The sequence below is a fragment of the Budorcas taxicolor genome, chromosome 2, assembly GCF_023091745.1.
Source record: "Budorcas taxicolor isolate Tak-1 chromosome 2, Takin1.1, whole genome shotgun sequence".
Lineage (NCBI taxonomy): Eukaryota > Metazoa > Chordata > Mammalia > Artiodactyla > Bovidae > Budorcas > Budorcas taxicolor.
Genome location: NC_068911.1, coordinates 25,766,085 through 25,781,857, shown reverse-complemented (window position 1 = coordinate 25,781,857; position 15,773 = coordinate 25,766,085). Strand labels below are relative to the sequence as shown.

General features: G+C 44.0%; 1 protein-coding gene across 2 annotated transcripts in view; it reads left to right on the top strand.

Annotated features, from left to right (window-relative positions):
• Positions 1–516: 516 nt before the first annotated feature.
• The window catches only part of VPS35L (VPS35 endosomal protein sorting factor like), a 141,149-nt gene continuing 125,892 nt past the window's right edge, over positions 517–15,773 (top strand). For both annotated transcript variants that reach the window (XM_052654166.1, XM_052654175.1), the window contains exons 1-2: positions 517–545; positions 10,702–10,801. In XM_052654166.1, the coding sequence (XP_052510126.1) occupies positions 529–545; positions 10,702–10,801 (117 nt within the window). In that variant the 5' untranslated portion in view covers positions 517–528. The remainder of the gene's footprint in view (positions 546–10,701; positions 10,802–15,773) is intronic.

Genomic DNA, 15,773 nt, shown 5'->3' with positions numbered 1-15,773 from the left:
CCTAACTTTTTCGGTGCACGGAGCGGGGCGTGGTTGGCTGGCGGGGGGGCCGTGGCTTAGCCAGCCAAACAGAATTAGCCTCAAAAGCAAGCCTAGGGGCGCCTTCTTCCCATCCTCTGCTGGGGTTAGCATCTTCCCTCAGTTGTTGGTCAGTCGCTCAGTCGTGTCTGACTCTTGGCGACCCCATTGACTGCAGCACGCCAGGCTCCCCTGTCCTCCACAAACATGTCCATTGAATCCCTGATGCCATCCAACCATCTAGTCCTCTCTGTCGTCCCTTTCCCTCAGTAGGCGTCGGGATTCTTCACCGCCTGCAGAGGGCGCTGCGGACCAGACGTTCACCTGCACAGAAGTCCCCACTGACGTCAGCGCTACTGCGGCGGCCGCCTATGGTGCCCCTGACAACCACGGCGGCCCCGGCGCGGCAGGAGTGAGCCCGCCCCTCGCAAACATGGCGGCCGGGCGGGGCGGGGTCTGAGGGTGAATTGGGCGGGCGGTTCCAGACCCAGCGGTCATGTGACTGGGAAGATGGCCGCCTTTCCCTGGTAAGGAAGAAGCGGCGAGTGGGGTTCAGGGAGGTAGTGGCCTTGGCTGTCTTCGGGACTCTTGTTTCTGGGTGTGTGTCTCCGCGAGGGAGTGTATGAACTGTTATCCGTTGGGTTTGGTGAAGTCTCCCACCCAGTCTCCAGGTGGGGCGGCTACCCGGAGTCAGCGGACATTCCTGATGCCGGACCGGTGGGGTCTTGGTACTCTCCTCCTATTGCCCTCCCCGTTCCTTTCTCCATTCGTTTCCTCAAAAAAAAGCTCAAGTTCCCCGGCTTCCGCTTTCCCAGAAGTTGGCGCGTGTTCTGGGGGCGCGGATGCAGAGAATGGTGGACTCAGCCCTGGTCTGGACAACTCCGGGGCCTGGCTGTGTGGCTTCTTGTAGAGGAAACTTGCCATTCATCCGACTCTGCAGGGCGCTCCCTGCACCGGGCGGGCGTAGAACTTCAGAATACAGAACCCTTAGACATACTCCTTGGATTCAAGGAGCTGCTGTTTAGCGGAGCAGATACGCAGAATAGAAGAATGACCGAAGAAGGCTCTGGGATGAGGCACACCTGACGGCTTCGGGAAGGCTTGAGAGAGGAGGAGTCATAAATTGAGTTTTGGAGGATGAATAGGAGTTCATGGAGAAGGAGCTGTGGGCGTGTGCGGAGGCTAATGGGTGTGTAGGGGCCCTTCTGGCTGGAGTAGCTAGGAGAGATTGGCGCTCCAGCAGCAGCTGAAGCCTTATGGCTCCTCTCTCTGTAAGATAAAATATATATATATATATATAGTTGTTGTTTAGTCGCTAAGTCTAAGCAACTCTTTGCGTCCCTGTGTCCATGGGATTTCCTAGGACAGTTGTGTGAAGAACGGGAGCAAGTTGTGATAGTGGTGGAATCATATGGGCACGTGAGCTCTCCTCTACATCTCAGAAAGGGAAATTACTTTCTAATCTTTATCTGCAAGTGATGTGAAGTGGTTTACGTTAAATGAGCGAGTAAGTGAACAAATGAAAACATATACAGCCCTGGACCTTAGAAATAATCAGATACATACTTCTGGTTTGTATTTCCTTCACCTGGCTAACTCTTTAAAGAGTCTTCCTTGAAAGGCTCGGTGCACTAAATTAGCATTAGATGACAGTGAGTTCTTATATGTCCTGCCCTGAGTTTTCTTTGACCTGGTCACGCAAAAGTCCTTTTAGGGGATTACTAGGACTTAAATGCCATAACATATGGCTTCAGTGAACTTAGTTGGCTGGAATTTTGTAATTAGAAGATCCAGGAAGATGCTGTTTAATTTCAGAGCATTTTTACCTTTGGTATATTTTACTTTGGGGCTTCCCAGGTGGCTCAGTGTTAAAGAATCCACCTGCCAATGCAAGAGACTAGGGTTCGATCCCTGGGTCAGGAAGATCCCCTGGAGAGGGAACTAGCAACCCATTCCAGTATTCTTGCCTGGGAAATCGCATGGACAGAGGGACACAAAGAGTTGTTTAGTGACTAAATAACGACTATATATATATATATATTATTTTTTTTACGGAGAGAGGAGCCATAAGGCTTTTAGCATCAAGTGTTGCCACACTTCCTAGTCTGACTGTCCTCTAAACATTTGTCTGTGGTAGCACGTGTTCATCTTTCAGTTTGCTCTGGAGACTTGATGCTCTTCAAGTTAAAGGGACTGGGTTTTAACCATCATTGTATTTCCAGTGCTTGGCCTGGAGCTTGGCAGATAGTAGGTGTTGAATAATATTATTGAATGAATAAGGAAACTAAGGAGGCCCTCAGAGGAGAAAAGTGTTTGTGACATTAACTGAGGTATTTATTGAGCTTTTTTAATTTGTGCTGAATGCTGTGCTTAGAGCTGAAGGTGCAACATCTTATCTCCTAAAAATCCCATTTTTCAGATGAAAAAATGGAGACAGATGAAGCAGTTCAGTTAGTTTTACAGCCTGCAAGGAGCACTGAGGTTTGAAGCTCAAGCCTGTGATTAAAAAAAAAAAATTTAATTGCAGGATAATTACTTTACAGTATTGTGATGGTTTTTGTCATACATCAGTGTGAATCGGCCATAGGCATACATATGTCCCCTCCCTCCTGAATCCCCCTTCCACCTCCCCCCACCCATCCCTTCAGGTTGTCACAGAGCACTGACTTTGGGTGCCCTGAGTCATCAAGCTCCCTCTGGCTATCTATTTTACATATACATATGCTGATGTTTATATTTCAGTGCTACTCTCTCAAATCATCCCACCCTCTCCTTGCCCCACTCAGTTCAAAAGTCTGTTCTTTATATCCGTGTCTCCTTTGCTGCCCTGCACATAGGATCATCGGTACCATCTTTCTAGACTCCATATGTATGTGTTAATATATGATATTTGTCTTTCTCTTTCTGACGTGCTTCACTCTGTATGATAGGTTCTAGGTTCATCCACTTTATTAGAACTGACTCAAATACATGCCTTTTTATACTTGAGTAATATTCCATCGTGTATATGTACCACAACTTCCTTTTCCATTCATCTGCCAGTGGACATCTGTGTTGCTTCCATGTCCTAGCTACTGTAAATAGTGCTGCAGTGAACATCAGGGTACATGTGTCTTTTTCAGTTCTGGTTTCCTCAGGGTGTATGCCCAGTAGTGGGATTGCTGTGTCATATGGTAGATTTATCAGTCCTGTGAACTTAATCATTATCGTCAGCTGGTCCTTCAGCCTAGGTTGTGGGCTGAGGTTCTTGGGTTCTGTGGCTCCTGAATCCTGCTGTGTTGTAATGGGTCTCCCCAGAATACCTCTTTTCACCCACACTTTTTGTTACCACTGACTTCACTTGTGAGATGGCCAGTGCACTGTGGATGGCATTTCCTGTTCAATCCTGTGGTCATAGTACTGGTAAAAATACTGTTCCTTGGAGTCAGAATTTCTACATTTTAAGACTGTTAGGGAAGGGGAGTACATTGTGATTGGGGGATAAAAAGTTGTGTGGCCAGATTATGTCATTAGCAATTAAAAAGTCACTTGAGAATTAAAAAGCGGTTAGTTGGAGCTTCTGTGGTCTCTCAGTGTTGAAGAATCCACCTGCCAGTGCAGGAGACACGGGTTCAATCCCCGATCCAGGAAGATCCCACATAGCTTGGAGCAACTAAGCCTGCGCGCCACACAACTATTGAGCCTGTGCTCTAGAACCCCGGAGCTGCAACTGCTGAGCCCACGTGCCTCAACTACCCAAGCCCGCGACAAGAGAAGCCACCATATTGAGAAGCCTGAGCACCAAAACTAGAGAGTAACCCCCGCTTGCTGCAACTGGAGAAGAGCCAGAGCAGCAGCAAAGACCCAGCACTGCCAAAAATAAATAAATAAAATTATTAAAAAAAAATAAAGCAGTTAGTGGATTTTACTATTTCCAGTATAAGGAGATTCATTTAGTAACTGGTAATAGGATTTATATGCATTCATGTTATTCACTGTAAATAATTTAAAAATAGGGCAGTGTTAATCTTTAATGTGCATTTCAGTCACTTGGGGATTTTGGTGAAATCTAGACCCTGATTCTGTAGGTCGGGATATTTCACACTCCCCAGTGAAGCCCTTGCTGATGATCTGTGGGCCATATTTGGAGTAGCCAGAGGTCAGACCAAGCTCAGAGTGGAGGTATGAAATGTTGGCCTTTTTTCTGCGGCAACTGCCAAGGAACCTGACCAACGTTTTGCATTGCTGGGAGCTGGGATCTGGGGGCATTTTTACCAGTTTATCAGGTGCATTCACAGGAAGAAGAAAAGTAAGGCTTTTTGAGAAAATGCCCACTAGAGGTCACTGTGAGCCTTATCAAAGGCCCAGGCTTTGAAGAAAACGCTTTTATAGGAAATGGCAACCCACTCCAGTATTCTTGCCTGGAAGATTCCGTGAACAGAGGCGCCTGATGGGCTGCAGTCCACGTGGCAACAGAGTCACACACGACTAAGTGCACATGCACGCGTGCACACACACAGACACAGAAGGAACTGAGAGCAAAGCTGAGGAAATGATGGAAGTAATAGAAGATGTGATTGAAAAATCAAAATAGCAACTTGCCATGGACTTTCAGGAAGTGTAAATGTTTCGTCTCCTTTTTTTTTTTTTAAAGGTTTTGTTTTTATCAGAAGCAGTATTTTTTCCTTAAAGAATCCTTCCCTCAAACTTAAAAAAAAAAAATCATTTCAAAGCTGAATCCTTAAAATGACAATTGCTTTTTCCAATTCTCAAGGTGGCCTGTGGATGATCTATAGAACTGCTGAATCCTAGAGGCAGGCTGCCTCAGTATGCATCTGTCTCTGTTACACGCTTACCTGTCTCAAGGTACCAACAGCATCAGCTTCTCCATCTGAGAAATGGGCATAATCATAGTGCCTACCTCATAAAGTTGATTAAATGTGGTTCAGTTCAGTTCAGTCACTCAGTCGTGTCCGACTCTCCGACCCCATGAACCACAGCATGCCAGGCCTCCCTGTCCGTCACCAACTCCCGGAGTCCACCCAGACCCATTTCCATCAAGTTGGTGATGCCATCCAACCATCTCATCCTCTGTCGTCCCCTTCTCCTCCTGCCCTCAATCTTTCCCAGCATCACTGTCTTTTCCAATGAGTCAGCTGTTCGCATCAGGTGGCCAAAGTATTAAATGTGGTGATAGGGGTTAAAGGCCTTGGCCTGCATCCTGATGTATAGTGTCAGGGAGGGGAAATCCCCCTCCACCCCAACTCTCTTGATTTCTTGTGGCTGCGCTGATAAAACTGACACAAGATAAATCAATGGGAGAAAAGAAACAAGTTTTAATTTATGTGTCCTGGAGGTCTCATAGAAATGAGACCTAAGAAGTGGTCACAATAGGCAGCTCTTATACTTTTTTAGACAGAGAAACTATAAACCTGTGAGGAATTGACAGAACAAAGAAAATTAGGCTTTCAGTCAGTTCAGTTCAGTTCAGTCGCTCAGTCTTGTCAGACTCTTTGTGACCCCATGGACTGCAGCATGCCAGGCATCCCTGCCCATCACCAACTCCTGGAGCCTTCTCAAACACATTTCTGTCGCGTTGGTGATGCCATCCAACCATCATCATCCTCTGTTGTCCCCTTATCTTCCCGCCTTCAGTCTTTACCAGCATCAGAGTCTTTTCCAATGAGTTGGTTCTTCTCATCAGGTGGCCAAAATATTGGACTTTCAAGCTTCAGCATCAGTCCTTCCAATGAATATTCAGTACTGATTTCCTTTAGGATTCACTGGTTGGATCTGCTTGCATTCCAAGAGACTCAAGGGTCTTCTCCAACACCACAGTTCAGAAGCATTAATTCTTCAGCACTCAGCTTTCTTTATAGTCCAACTCTCATTTGTATACATGACTACCGGAAAAACCGTAGCCTTGACTAGATGGACCTTTATTGGCAAAGTAATGTCTCTGCTTTTGAATATGCTGTCTAGGTTGGTCACAGCTTTTCTTCCAAGGAGCAAGCGTCTTTTAATTTCATGGCTGCAGTCACCATCTGCAGTGATTTTGGAGCCCAGGAAAATAAAGTCTGTCACTGTTTCCATTGTTTCCCCATCTGTTTGCCATGAAGTGATGGGACCAGATGTCACGATCTTAGTTTATTGAATATTGAGTTTTAAGCCAACTTTTCCACTCTCCTCTTTGATTTTCATCAAGAGGCTCTTTAGTTCTTTGCTTTCTGCCATAATGTTGATGTCATCTGCGCATCTGCAGTTATTGATATTTCTCCTGGCAATCTTGACTCCAGCTTGTGCTTCCTCCAGCCTAGCATTTCACATGATGTACACTGCATGGAAGTTAAATAAGTAGGGTAACAATATACAGCCTTGATGTACTCCTTTCTCAATTTGGAACCAGCCTGTTGTTTCATGTCCAGCTCTAACTGTTGCTTCTTGAACTGAATATAGATTTCTCAGGAGGCAGGTCAAGTGGTCTGGTATTCCCATCTTTTGAAGAATTTTCCACAGTTTGTTGTGATCCACACAGTCAAAGGCTTTGGCATCATCAGTAAAGCAGAAGTAGATGTTTTTCTGGAACTGTCTTGGTTTTTCGATGATCCAGTGGATGTTGGCAATTTGATCTCTGGTTCCTCTGCATTTTCTAAAACCAACTTGAATATTAGAAGTTCATAGTTCATGTACTGTTGAAGCCTGGCTTGGAGATTTTTGAGCATTACTTTGCAAGCATGTGAGATGAATGCAGTTGTGTGGTAGTATGAGAATTCTTTGGCATTGCTTTTCTTTGGGATTAGAATGAAAACTAACCTTTTCCAGTCCTGTGGCCACTGCTGAGTTTTCCAAATTTGCTGACATGTTGAGTGCAGTACTTTCACAGCATCATCTTTTAGGATTTGAAGTAGCTCAACTGGAGTTCCATCACCTCCACTAGCTTTGTTTATAGTGACTAACGCTCACTTGACTTCACATTCCAGGATGTCTGGTTCTAGGTGAGTGATCACACCATCGTGATTATCTTGGTCTTAAAAATCTTTTTTGTACAGTTCTTCTGTGTATTCTTACCACCTCTTCTTAATGTCTTCTGCTTCTGTTAGGTCCATACCATTTCTCTCCTTTATTGTGCTCATCTTTGCATGAAATATTCCCTTGATATCTTTAATTTTCTTGAAGAGAGCTCTAATCTTTCCTAGTTAGGAAGGAAGGAAGATTAGTTCTCTATTCTTTCCAAGTTAGGCTTTGGGTGCTTAATTAGTGAAGAATCTAAATAGCAGACTTGTGGTAGTAAAGAGATAATGAGGTTCATTTTTATACACTTCTTGGCCCTGAATTCCCGGTCTCTGATGACAAGGGTGGCCTTCTACCTTCAGATTCAGGGAGCGCACTTCTCACATGGGAGACTTATTTCCTGTTTTCAGGAAGACAGAGAGGAGGGTCAAAGTGTCCCTTTTTAGATCAACTTTTTCTTAGGTAACTTTAATTCAAAATAATATGCCATATTTTGGGGTGGCCTACGGTGGGCCCCAACATTAATAAGCACGTAATAAATGAGAACAGATATTTAGTTGTGTATCACATCATCTTGTTGTTTTGACTTTGTGCTTTTTGTAGCTGTTGATTGCTAATAATTATTACAGAGGTGAAAAACACATTTGCAGTTAAATTTCAGGTCAGATTATATTTCTACTCATTCAATTCGCTTTTCAGAATTCTGTTGATAAAGTTATGAGTGATCTGAAACGAGGAAAAGTATAATTTGATTTTTAAAACTCCATTAGGGCTATTGATGACTAGTCTTCCAATTTATTCGTCAGGGTTTTGTTTGTTTTATTACTCAAGATTTGGTTGGTGACATATTAAAAGGAGCTTGGAAGACTATTTCAGCACTGAATTCAGCTGCAATATTTTTGGAAGATGAAGGCAGTATATATTTAGTAAATGTGACCCAACGGAACTAGGCAGTATATTGTGGTAGGAGTTTTCGTTTAAAAACAGAAACAAGCAGAGGCTGGTCTGATTGTTCACTAGTTTTTCTCCTTTCCTACACCCAAAGTGAAATTTATTTGGAAAGGGATAGAAGTGAAATTACATGGGGTTTCATTTCTTTGGTACTGTGTTAGATTTCTGGGTTGGTGGGGCTTACTGAGTAAAGCCAATTATCTGCTGACTAGATTTGGGGTTCATACAAATATTAATAAAGTTAAGAAGCTGTGAATGGGGATGGGTTTGAGGGGGGAGGGATGAATTCAAGGCATTTGGAGGTCAAGGAAACAAAGGGGCCAGCTTCCTGTGCTGTGACAATTTTCTGAGTTTTTGAATAGTACCTCTTCTGCATTTTATGTTCTAGTTGTCATGCATTCTTACTCTGTGTATATTGTAAACACTGCAAGAAGTTATTTTCTGTAGTTGATTTAGTTTTACCTACACCTTTATCTTTTGTGCTCTTTTGTACATATTGCATATATGCATTGTTGTTGTTGTTCGGTTGCTCAGCCGTGTGCAACTCTTTGTGATCCCATGAACTGTAGCACGCCAGGCCTCCCTGTCCATCACCAACTCCCGGAGCTTGCTTAAACTCATGTCCATCAAGTCAGTGATGCCATTCAACCATCTCATCCTCTATCGTCCTCTTTCTCCTCCTGCCTTCAATCTTTCCCAGCATCAGGGTCTTTTCCAATTAGTCGGTTCTTTGCATCAGGTGGCTAAAGTATTGGAGCTTCATCATCAGTCCTTCCAATGAATATTCAGGACTGATACATTATATATCTATATATATGTATAAACACATATGCATGTATATCAGATATGCAGGTAACACCACCCTTATGGCTGAAAGCGAAGAGAAACTAAAGAGCTTCTTGCAGGTGAAAGAGAAGAGAGAAAAAGCTGGCTTAAAACTCAACATTCAGTAAACTAAGCTAATGGCATTGAGTCCCATCACTTCATGGCAAATAAATGGGGAAACAATGGAAACAATGACAGACTTTATTTTCTTGGGCTGCAAAATCACTGCAGCTGGTGATTGCAGCTATGAAATTAAAAGATGTGCGCTCCTTGGAAGAAAAGCTATGACCAACCTAGACAGCGTATTAAAAAGCAGAGACATTACTTTGCCAACAAAGGTCTGTCTAGTCAAAGCTATGGTTTTTCCAGTAGTCACGTATGGATGCAGTCCATGGGGTCACACAGAGTCGGACATGACTCAGTGACTGAACTGAACTGAAATACATATTGTTGCTAAGTCGCTTCAGTCATGTCCGACTCTGTGTGACCCCATAGACGGCAGCCCACCAGGCTCCCCCATCCCTGGGATTCTCCAGGCAAGAACACTGGAGTGGGTTGCCATTTCCTTCTCCAAAGCATGAAAGTGAAAAGTCAAAGTGAAGTCACTCACTCGTGTCCGACTCGTAGCGACCCCATGGACTGCAGCCTACTAGGCTCCTCCATCCATGGGATTTTCCAGGCAAGAGTACTGGAGTGGGGTGCCATTGCCTTCTCTGGAAATACATATATACATGCATATTTTTTGCTTTCAGCTGGGATCATTTTCCTTCTACTTGCAGCATTAAAAAAAAATTAACGTGTGGTTCTGCTACTGCTGCTTTTCTCCCTTTTCTTTGACTGGAAACTTCTTTGTTTTACTATAATGTTTGCAGGATAGTTTAACTAGGTCTAAAATTCTTGGTTAGCAATTATTCTCTTTCAGTACTCTAATACTCCAGTATTCCTTTGTCTTCTGGATCTCATTTTATGCAGAGATAATAATCTTAGTGTTGTCCTTTGGTAATAATGAATCTTTATTTCTCTTAAGAAATTCTCATTTTAGTTTTTAGCCATTTTACTATGAAGGCCCTAAGTCTGGTTGTTTTTGCTTGGGGCACAAGTGTTTCTTGAATCTGTGAATTGATGTCTTTCTTTAGTTTGGAAAATTTTTTAGCTATTATCTCTTCAATTGCTGCTTCTGCCTGTTCTTTCTCTCTTCTTCAAGATTCAGATATGTGTGTTAGGCATTTCTTCGTGTCCTTTTCGTCTTTTCCACTCTTCTGTGCTTTTCTCCTTTCCATGCCTCAATGTGAATAATCTCTCCCCTTTATTTTTCTTTTCACGAATCCCTTCACTTGTTAGTTCTCCACCAGACTGATGAAACTGTCTTCTCTTCATCTATTTGGCTTCTTCCTCTTGCTCTATACAGCTTAATTGGTGACTACTTTGAAGGGAAACCAGGACCAAATCTCTCACTTCTCAGCCTTCCCTTTGCTTCAGAAGCTCTTCCATCAAGCCCTGGCCTTCTCCATAGCCCTGAACCCTAGTTTCTCTCTCCAGCCATATGAGTTTTCCTTAAAGCTCTTTTGGCTGCTCTGCCTCCTAGCAGCCGCCCTCTGCCTGGCTTCAGTGTCTTGTCCCATGTCAAGAATCAATAGTGCCCAGCCAGAGATAGCCAGCAAGAAGTTGGCTTCACCTCACTGAACTTCCCTTGGTTCTGGTGTCTGGCCTCACAGGTTTTGTTTGCCTTGGCAGCTCTTAATACCTTCAAACCATTAAAAAATTTTTAAAAAAATTTACCATTCCTTACTGGTCTTGGTAGAAATACTGTTCCACTGTCAATTGTCTCATCAAAAACAATTTTTTTTTTTTAGCAAAAAGTTTTTAATGTGTATGCATCTCGAACTAAATTGGTTTCTGGGTTTTGCTGTTTACCAGGCATTCCAGGAATAGGAACTACAAGGCTGAGTTTGCGTCATGCCGATTGGAGGCTGTACCGCTGGAGTTTGGGGACTATCACCCACTGAAACCGATAACTGTAAGTTTTGTCAAGGGTCCCTCTGTGACATTCCTATTCCATAAAATTAGAGACAGTGTTCTGGTTCTTTCTCATTTTGTCAGCGGTAGCTGATTTTGGATTTTTAAGTCTACCAGTTTGTTCTCTGCCCCATTTTTTGTGATGGTTTCACCCACCATCATTTTTATTCCCTATGTCATATTAGTGAGGTGGTCACGAGTGTGGGATGCCTTTGTTCTTCATTTGGAGGTGTAAAGAAAATACTTCTTAACTTGCCTGTTTGAAGTATTGAGGTCACTCTAATTACTGTTAGCTCCATTGTAAGGCTGTACCACATTTTGTTTATCCCGTCACCCAGTAACTGACATTTTTGACTATTCGTACTTTTTTGCTTTTTTAAAAAAAGTTCATTTATTTAATTTTTGGTTGCACTGAGTCTTCGTTGCTCTGTGCCAGCTTCCTCTAGTTGTGGTGAGTGGGGGCTGCACTCTCGTTTTGGTGCATGGGCTTCTTACTGCAGTGGTTTCTCTTCTTGTGGGGCACAGGCTCTGGGTGCGCAGGCTTCAGTAGTTACAGCATGTCGGCTTCAGAAGTTGCAGCACATGGGCTCAGTACTTTTGGTCCACAGGCTTTGGTGCTCTGCAGCATGTGGAATCTTCCCGGAGCTGGGATTGAACCCACGTCCCCTGCATTGGCAGGCGGATTCTCATCCACTGTACTACCAGGGAAGTTCCTCTTTATAGTTTTTTATTATTATGAATAATGCTGCTGTAAACATTCATGTATACATTTTTCTGTAGATGTATGTCTTAATTTCTTTCAGGCAGGTTTATGGGAGAGGTCAGAAAGTTGTAAAAGTTTTGATTCCTCCTGGTCTTAGTTTTCTAGGGATAAGTTGTTAATTTATTTCACTAAATGAGGCTAGGGTGGCAGTAGGGGTTTTGAGGCAAGGAATATGGTTAGGCTTTATATTCTAAGGGAAATGGGAAAGAGAGCAGACCAAGGGCTTGTAAAAGGAATGTTAAGTGGCATACAGATGCCTGCTGAAATTGGAGACCATTGGATCTTTATGGTTGTGAGATATTCTTAGATGCACTAGCTGCCTGGTGGAAGAAGCAGAGAAGTCTCTGAGCTCAGAGAACAGATTTGGTCAGAGTGAGAGTGTGAGAGCTGGAAGCAAGGGAAATTGTGATCAGAATATTATATTGTTAAGATTCTGATAGGGTACAGTTTTGGGGTTGAAAATGTTGTGAATTTGTCATATGGACATTTAACTGAGGCTTCTTTTTGCAAAGAGTCGCAAAGAGTAGGATAGAGCATGGAAAGTTCGATAAATGTCCAGAGCAAAAATAAGGCGGGTAGTAGAGGAAATAACCACATGTGACTGGCAAGGCAGATCAGTTAGTCAGGGGCCAAGTCAAGCAACAGAAATGATAGAAGATTTTTGAACAGGGAAATTTAAAGAATTGTTAATTAGTAAAAGGTAGTTTGTTACTATAAAGGATGAAACAGGGCTAAAGCAGGAGTTGGCATTATTATGGCCAGTAGCCCAGTTTTCTAAATGAAGTTTTATTGGAACACAGCCATACTCATTCGTTTATATATTACCTGTTTTCATGCAGAGTTGAATTGGGACAGACTGTTCGGCCCACAAAGCCTAAAATATTTGCTGTTGGGCCTTATAACGGTGCCAACCTTGCTCTGAGAGGTCCAAAAGTACCAAGTACAAAGATGCAGATATCAACTACAGGTTGAGGAACAGTGGCTAGTGAAGGAACTTTGAGGACTTATGCTAGAGCCTCTCCCCCAACCCCAGGCTGAAATTCAGCATTGTTGAAGAGGGTATGGCTGTCACAGGAGCACACAGGTTGCCTATGGCAAAGAAACTTGATAGAGCTGTCAGATGGGAAGAGCATGGCCTGAGGGTACAGCTGGAACTTGTCTTTGAGGACCACTGGGCTTCTATACTGAGTTTTAAAATGGAGGACTGGAACCCTGATGAGAATATCTTCCTGCTACTGTTGCCTTTGAGTGCCCTCTATTCACAAAATCGAACACTGTGCTAGCTGGCAAGGAGGAGTGTTCATAAGGTCTAATTCTAGTATCATAACATACAGCAAAGGGTGGATTTGGAACTGACACACAATAAATTGATAACTGCTGCATAAAAATGATGGAGAACAGTATTGGAGAATGGCATGAGCCTCAAAGGTTTTTGCATGAAAGTGGAAGGATAAAAGAAAGCAGAAACATAAGTCAGGTAAGCAAAAATGGGGAGCTTCAGGATCTGAGGACTACAAGATAATTAGGTGTTTGAGAAAATGAGGTGGTTTCACTTAAGCATGAACATGAAGAGAAACAACTTTTGGTTTATAAGGCCAAGCCTCAAAGGTGAAAAATTTTAAGAGATTTCACAGTACTGAGTTACAGTCCTTCCTTGCAGTACTTGGCATTTAAGTTTGGTGTAATACTTGATGAATTAATTCATTATATAAAGACTTCCCAGGTGACGCTAGTGGTAAAGAATCTGCCTGCCAATGCAGGAGACGTTAGGAGTGTGGGTCAAACCCTGGGTCGTGAGCTCCCTGGAAGAGGGCATGGCAACCTGCTCCAGTATTCTTGCCTGGAGAATCCCCTGGCAGGCTACAGTCCATAGTGCCACAAAGAGTGGGACATGACTAAAGTGACTTGGCACAAACACTAATTACTAATATGGAGTGCTGTCCTAAATAGCATCTTAGTCTGTGAGTGTATTTAAAAAACAAAACAAAAATCAGGCAAGAGATATATATGTTCCCTCTTGGGTTAGCACTTTTTTATTAGCAGGTAATAGATGCCGTGTGGTTGTCATCTTGAGTGGGATGAGGTTGACAGATGCCAGTGGGTACTGAGGACGTGAAGTTTCTGAATGACAGAGAACCTGAAAACCTAGAGGTGATTCCATAAAGCAGGCAATCACAAGACTGAGCTTCAACCTCACAGGGCCCTCAAATCCCCATGGGCTTATGTGGCTGTGGCTGACCCACCAGTGAGTTGGTTCCAACCTCAGGAGCTCAAACCTAGCAGCAAGGAGAGTCTCTTCTCTGCAGTTTCCGTGTGCTCAGTTGGGTTACGTGTCCTTCCCCGAATCAACCATGTTGACTGAGGTGTAGAATATGCTGATTGATTGGGTTGGGGCTCATGCCCACCATGGGAACTGGGAGCAGAGTCCACTTCACCAGGCCTGTAAGAGCTGAGAGTCAGGTAGGGCTACTTTCATTCCCAAAGAAGATCGGGGCTGTTGAGCCTGGGAGATGGAGGGATGGATGCCAGGCAGGCAGGAACAATAAACATGCCCCAGTGGAGGCACTTCACCCGACTCCCTGCAGTTAGTGTCAGACCACAGGTTTAGGGCAGGGCCTTCAACCTAGCTTCAGACTCCAGCAGCAAATTTGGGGGTCCCTAGGCCACCCACGCTTCTGATCAACTGGCTCCAAATCCATGGTTTCTGGAGACCTCCGTTTTTTTTTATGAGTCAACTTTTCATTTCCCTGACCAGTACTTCCAGTTGTGTCTCTGATGCTGTGTTTAAAATCTTCAGAGTGCCCCAAAACAGCATTCAGGCTTCCTATATCCAGAGACAGGGACCCAGAGGCAAAAATGGACCAGAGGCTCCAGGCTGTTTTCAGGTGGGACAGTGGCAGACATTCCTGAGCAAGTCTGTGTCAGCTTTTAACTGAAATGCCTTTAAGCTCTCCATCCCGAAAGTCTTCTGTGGCATCTATGACAGAAATACACTCATCCTCATGTGCACAGCTCCGTGGGGGTGGGGGCGAGGTGGGGGCATTACATCAGTACCGGCCAGACTTCTTATTCAGCCGGAAACTGGACTTCTGGTTGAATTTAATAACAAGAAGATGCACAAAACTGTGGTGAGTGTCCTGGCTCTTCCTCAAGCTAGAGCTCAGTGTGAATGGAAGCACTACCCACAATAAAGGCGAATTAGGCTCTATTAAAAAAAAATAAAAATAAAGTTGCTGCTGTCTCTGTGAGCTGCTTCTAAGAATCCAGGGATGCCACATCTTATTCCTCATCCAGATGTGGCCAGTTCCTCAGGCAAAGCTACATGGGAAGCATAAAAACCTTTTGTTAACTTTTGAGGGATATAGATTTTATTTTTTTTTAATTTACTTATTTAGTTAGCTGTTCTGGGTCTTAGTTTCAGCATATGGGATCTTTTATCTTTAGTTGCAGCATGTGGAATCTAGTTCCCTGACTAGGGATCGAACCCCAGGCCCCCTGCATTGGAAGCATGGAGACCTCGCCACTGGACCACCAGGGAAGTCCCTATAGGAAGGATTTTTTATTCCCCCCACCAACAAAAATTATGTATCCACACACACACTCAGACACATACATATCCATGTTCAAGGAAGGTTTTCTTCCATGAGTTCAGGACTCCAGAATCTGGCCTCCTCCAGGCCGAGAGACACTGCCTATTAACTGCACAGATCCGATAAACTAACATATTGTATATGGCTCCTCACAACTGAGAGGGCAGGGGCAAAGAGAGTGGATACTTCTGGGGAATTTGCTTTTTGTCTGAAATCCAGTCTGCTCAGCAACACTCCAGGCTCTGGGAGAGGTTCTATGGGTGTGAGGTGGTGGATGACCTGATGGTCCCAGCTCACTGTGATTGAGTGGGGACCAAGTAGCATCTCTCACAAAGTCTCTGTGGATTTGGTTTCTAAACACTCTGGCAAGGCCTCAGTCCACAGCAAGTGAGCAATGCTCACTGAAAAGCTAGGAAGGAGAACCAAGTGGGGAGAATACCAGCCCAGTGACACCCTGGGAGTGCACAGCTAGCTGAGGGCACAGCTCACACTCTTGCTGTCCACATGGGAGACAGTCCCATTCTCCGCACCGAAGACAACTTCCTTCTGCTGAGGGGGCCCAGCCAGCGAAGTAGGAAGGTAGCCGGAGGCACTGCAGTCCTTCTGTGATGCTGGCTTGA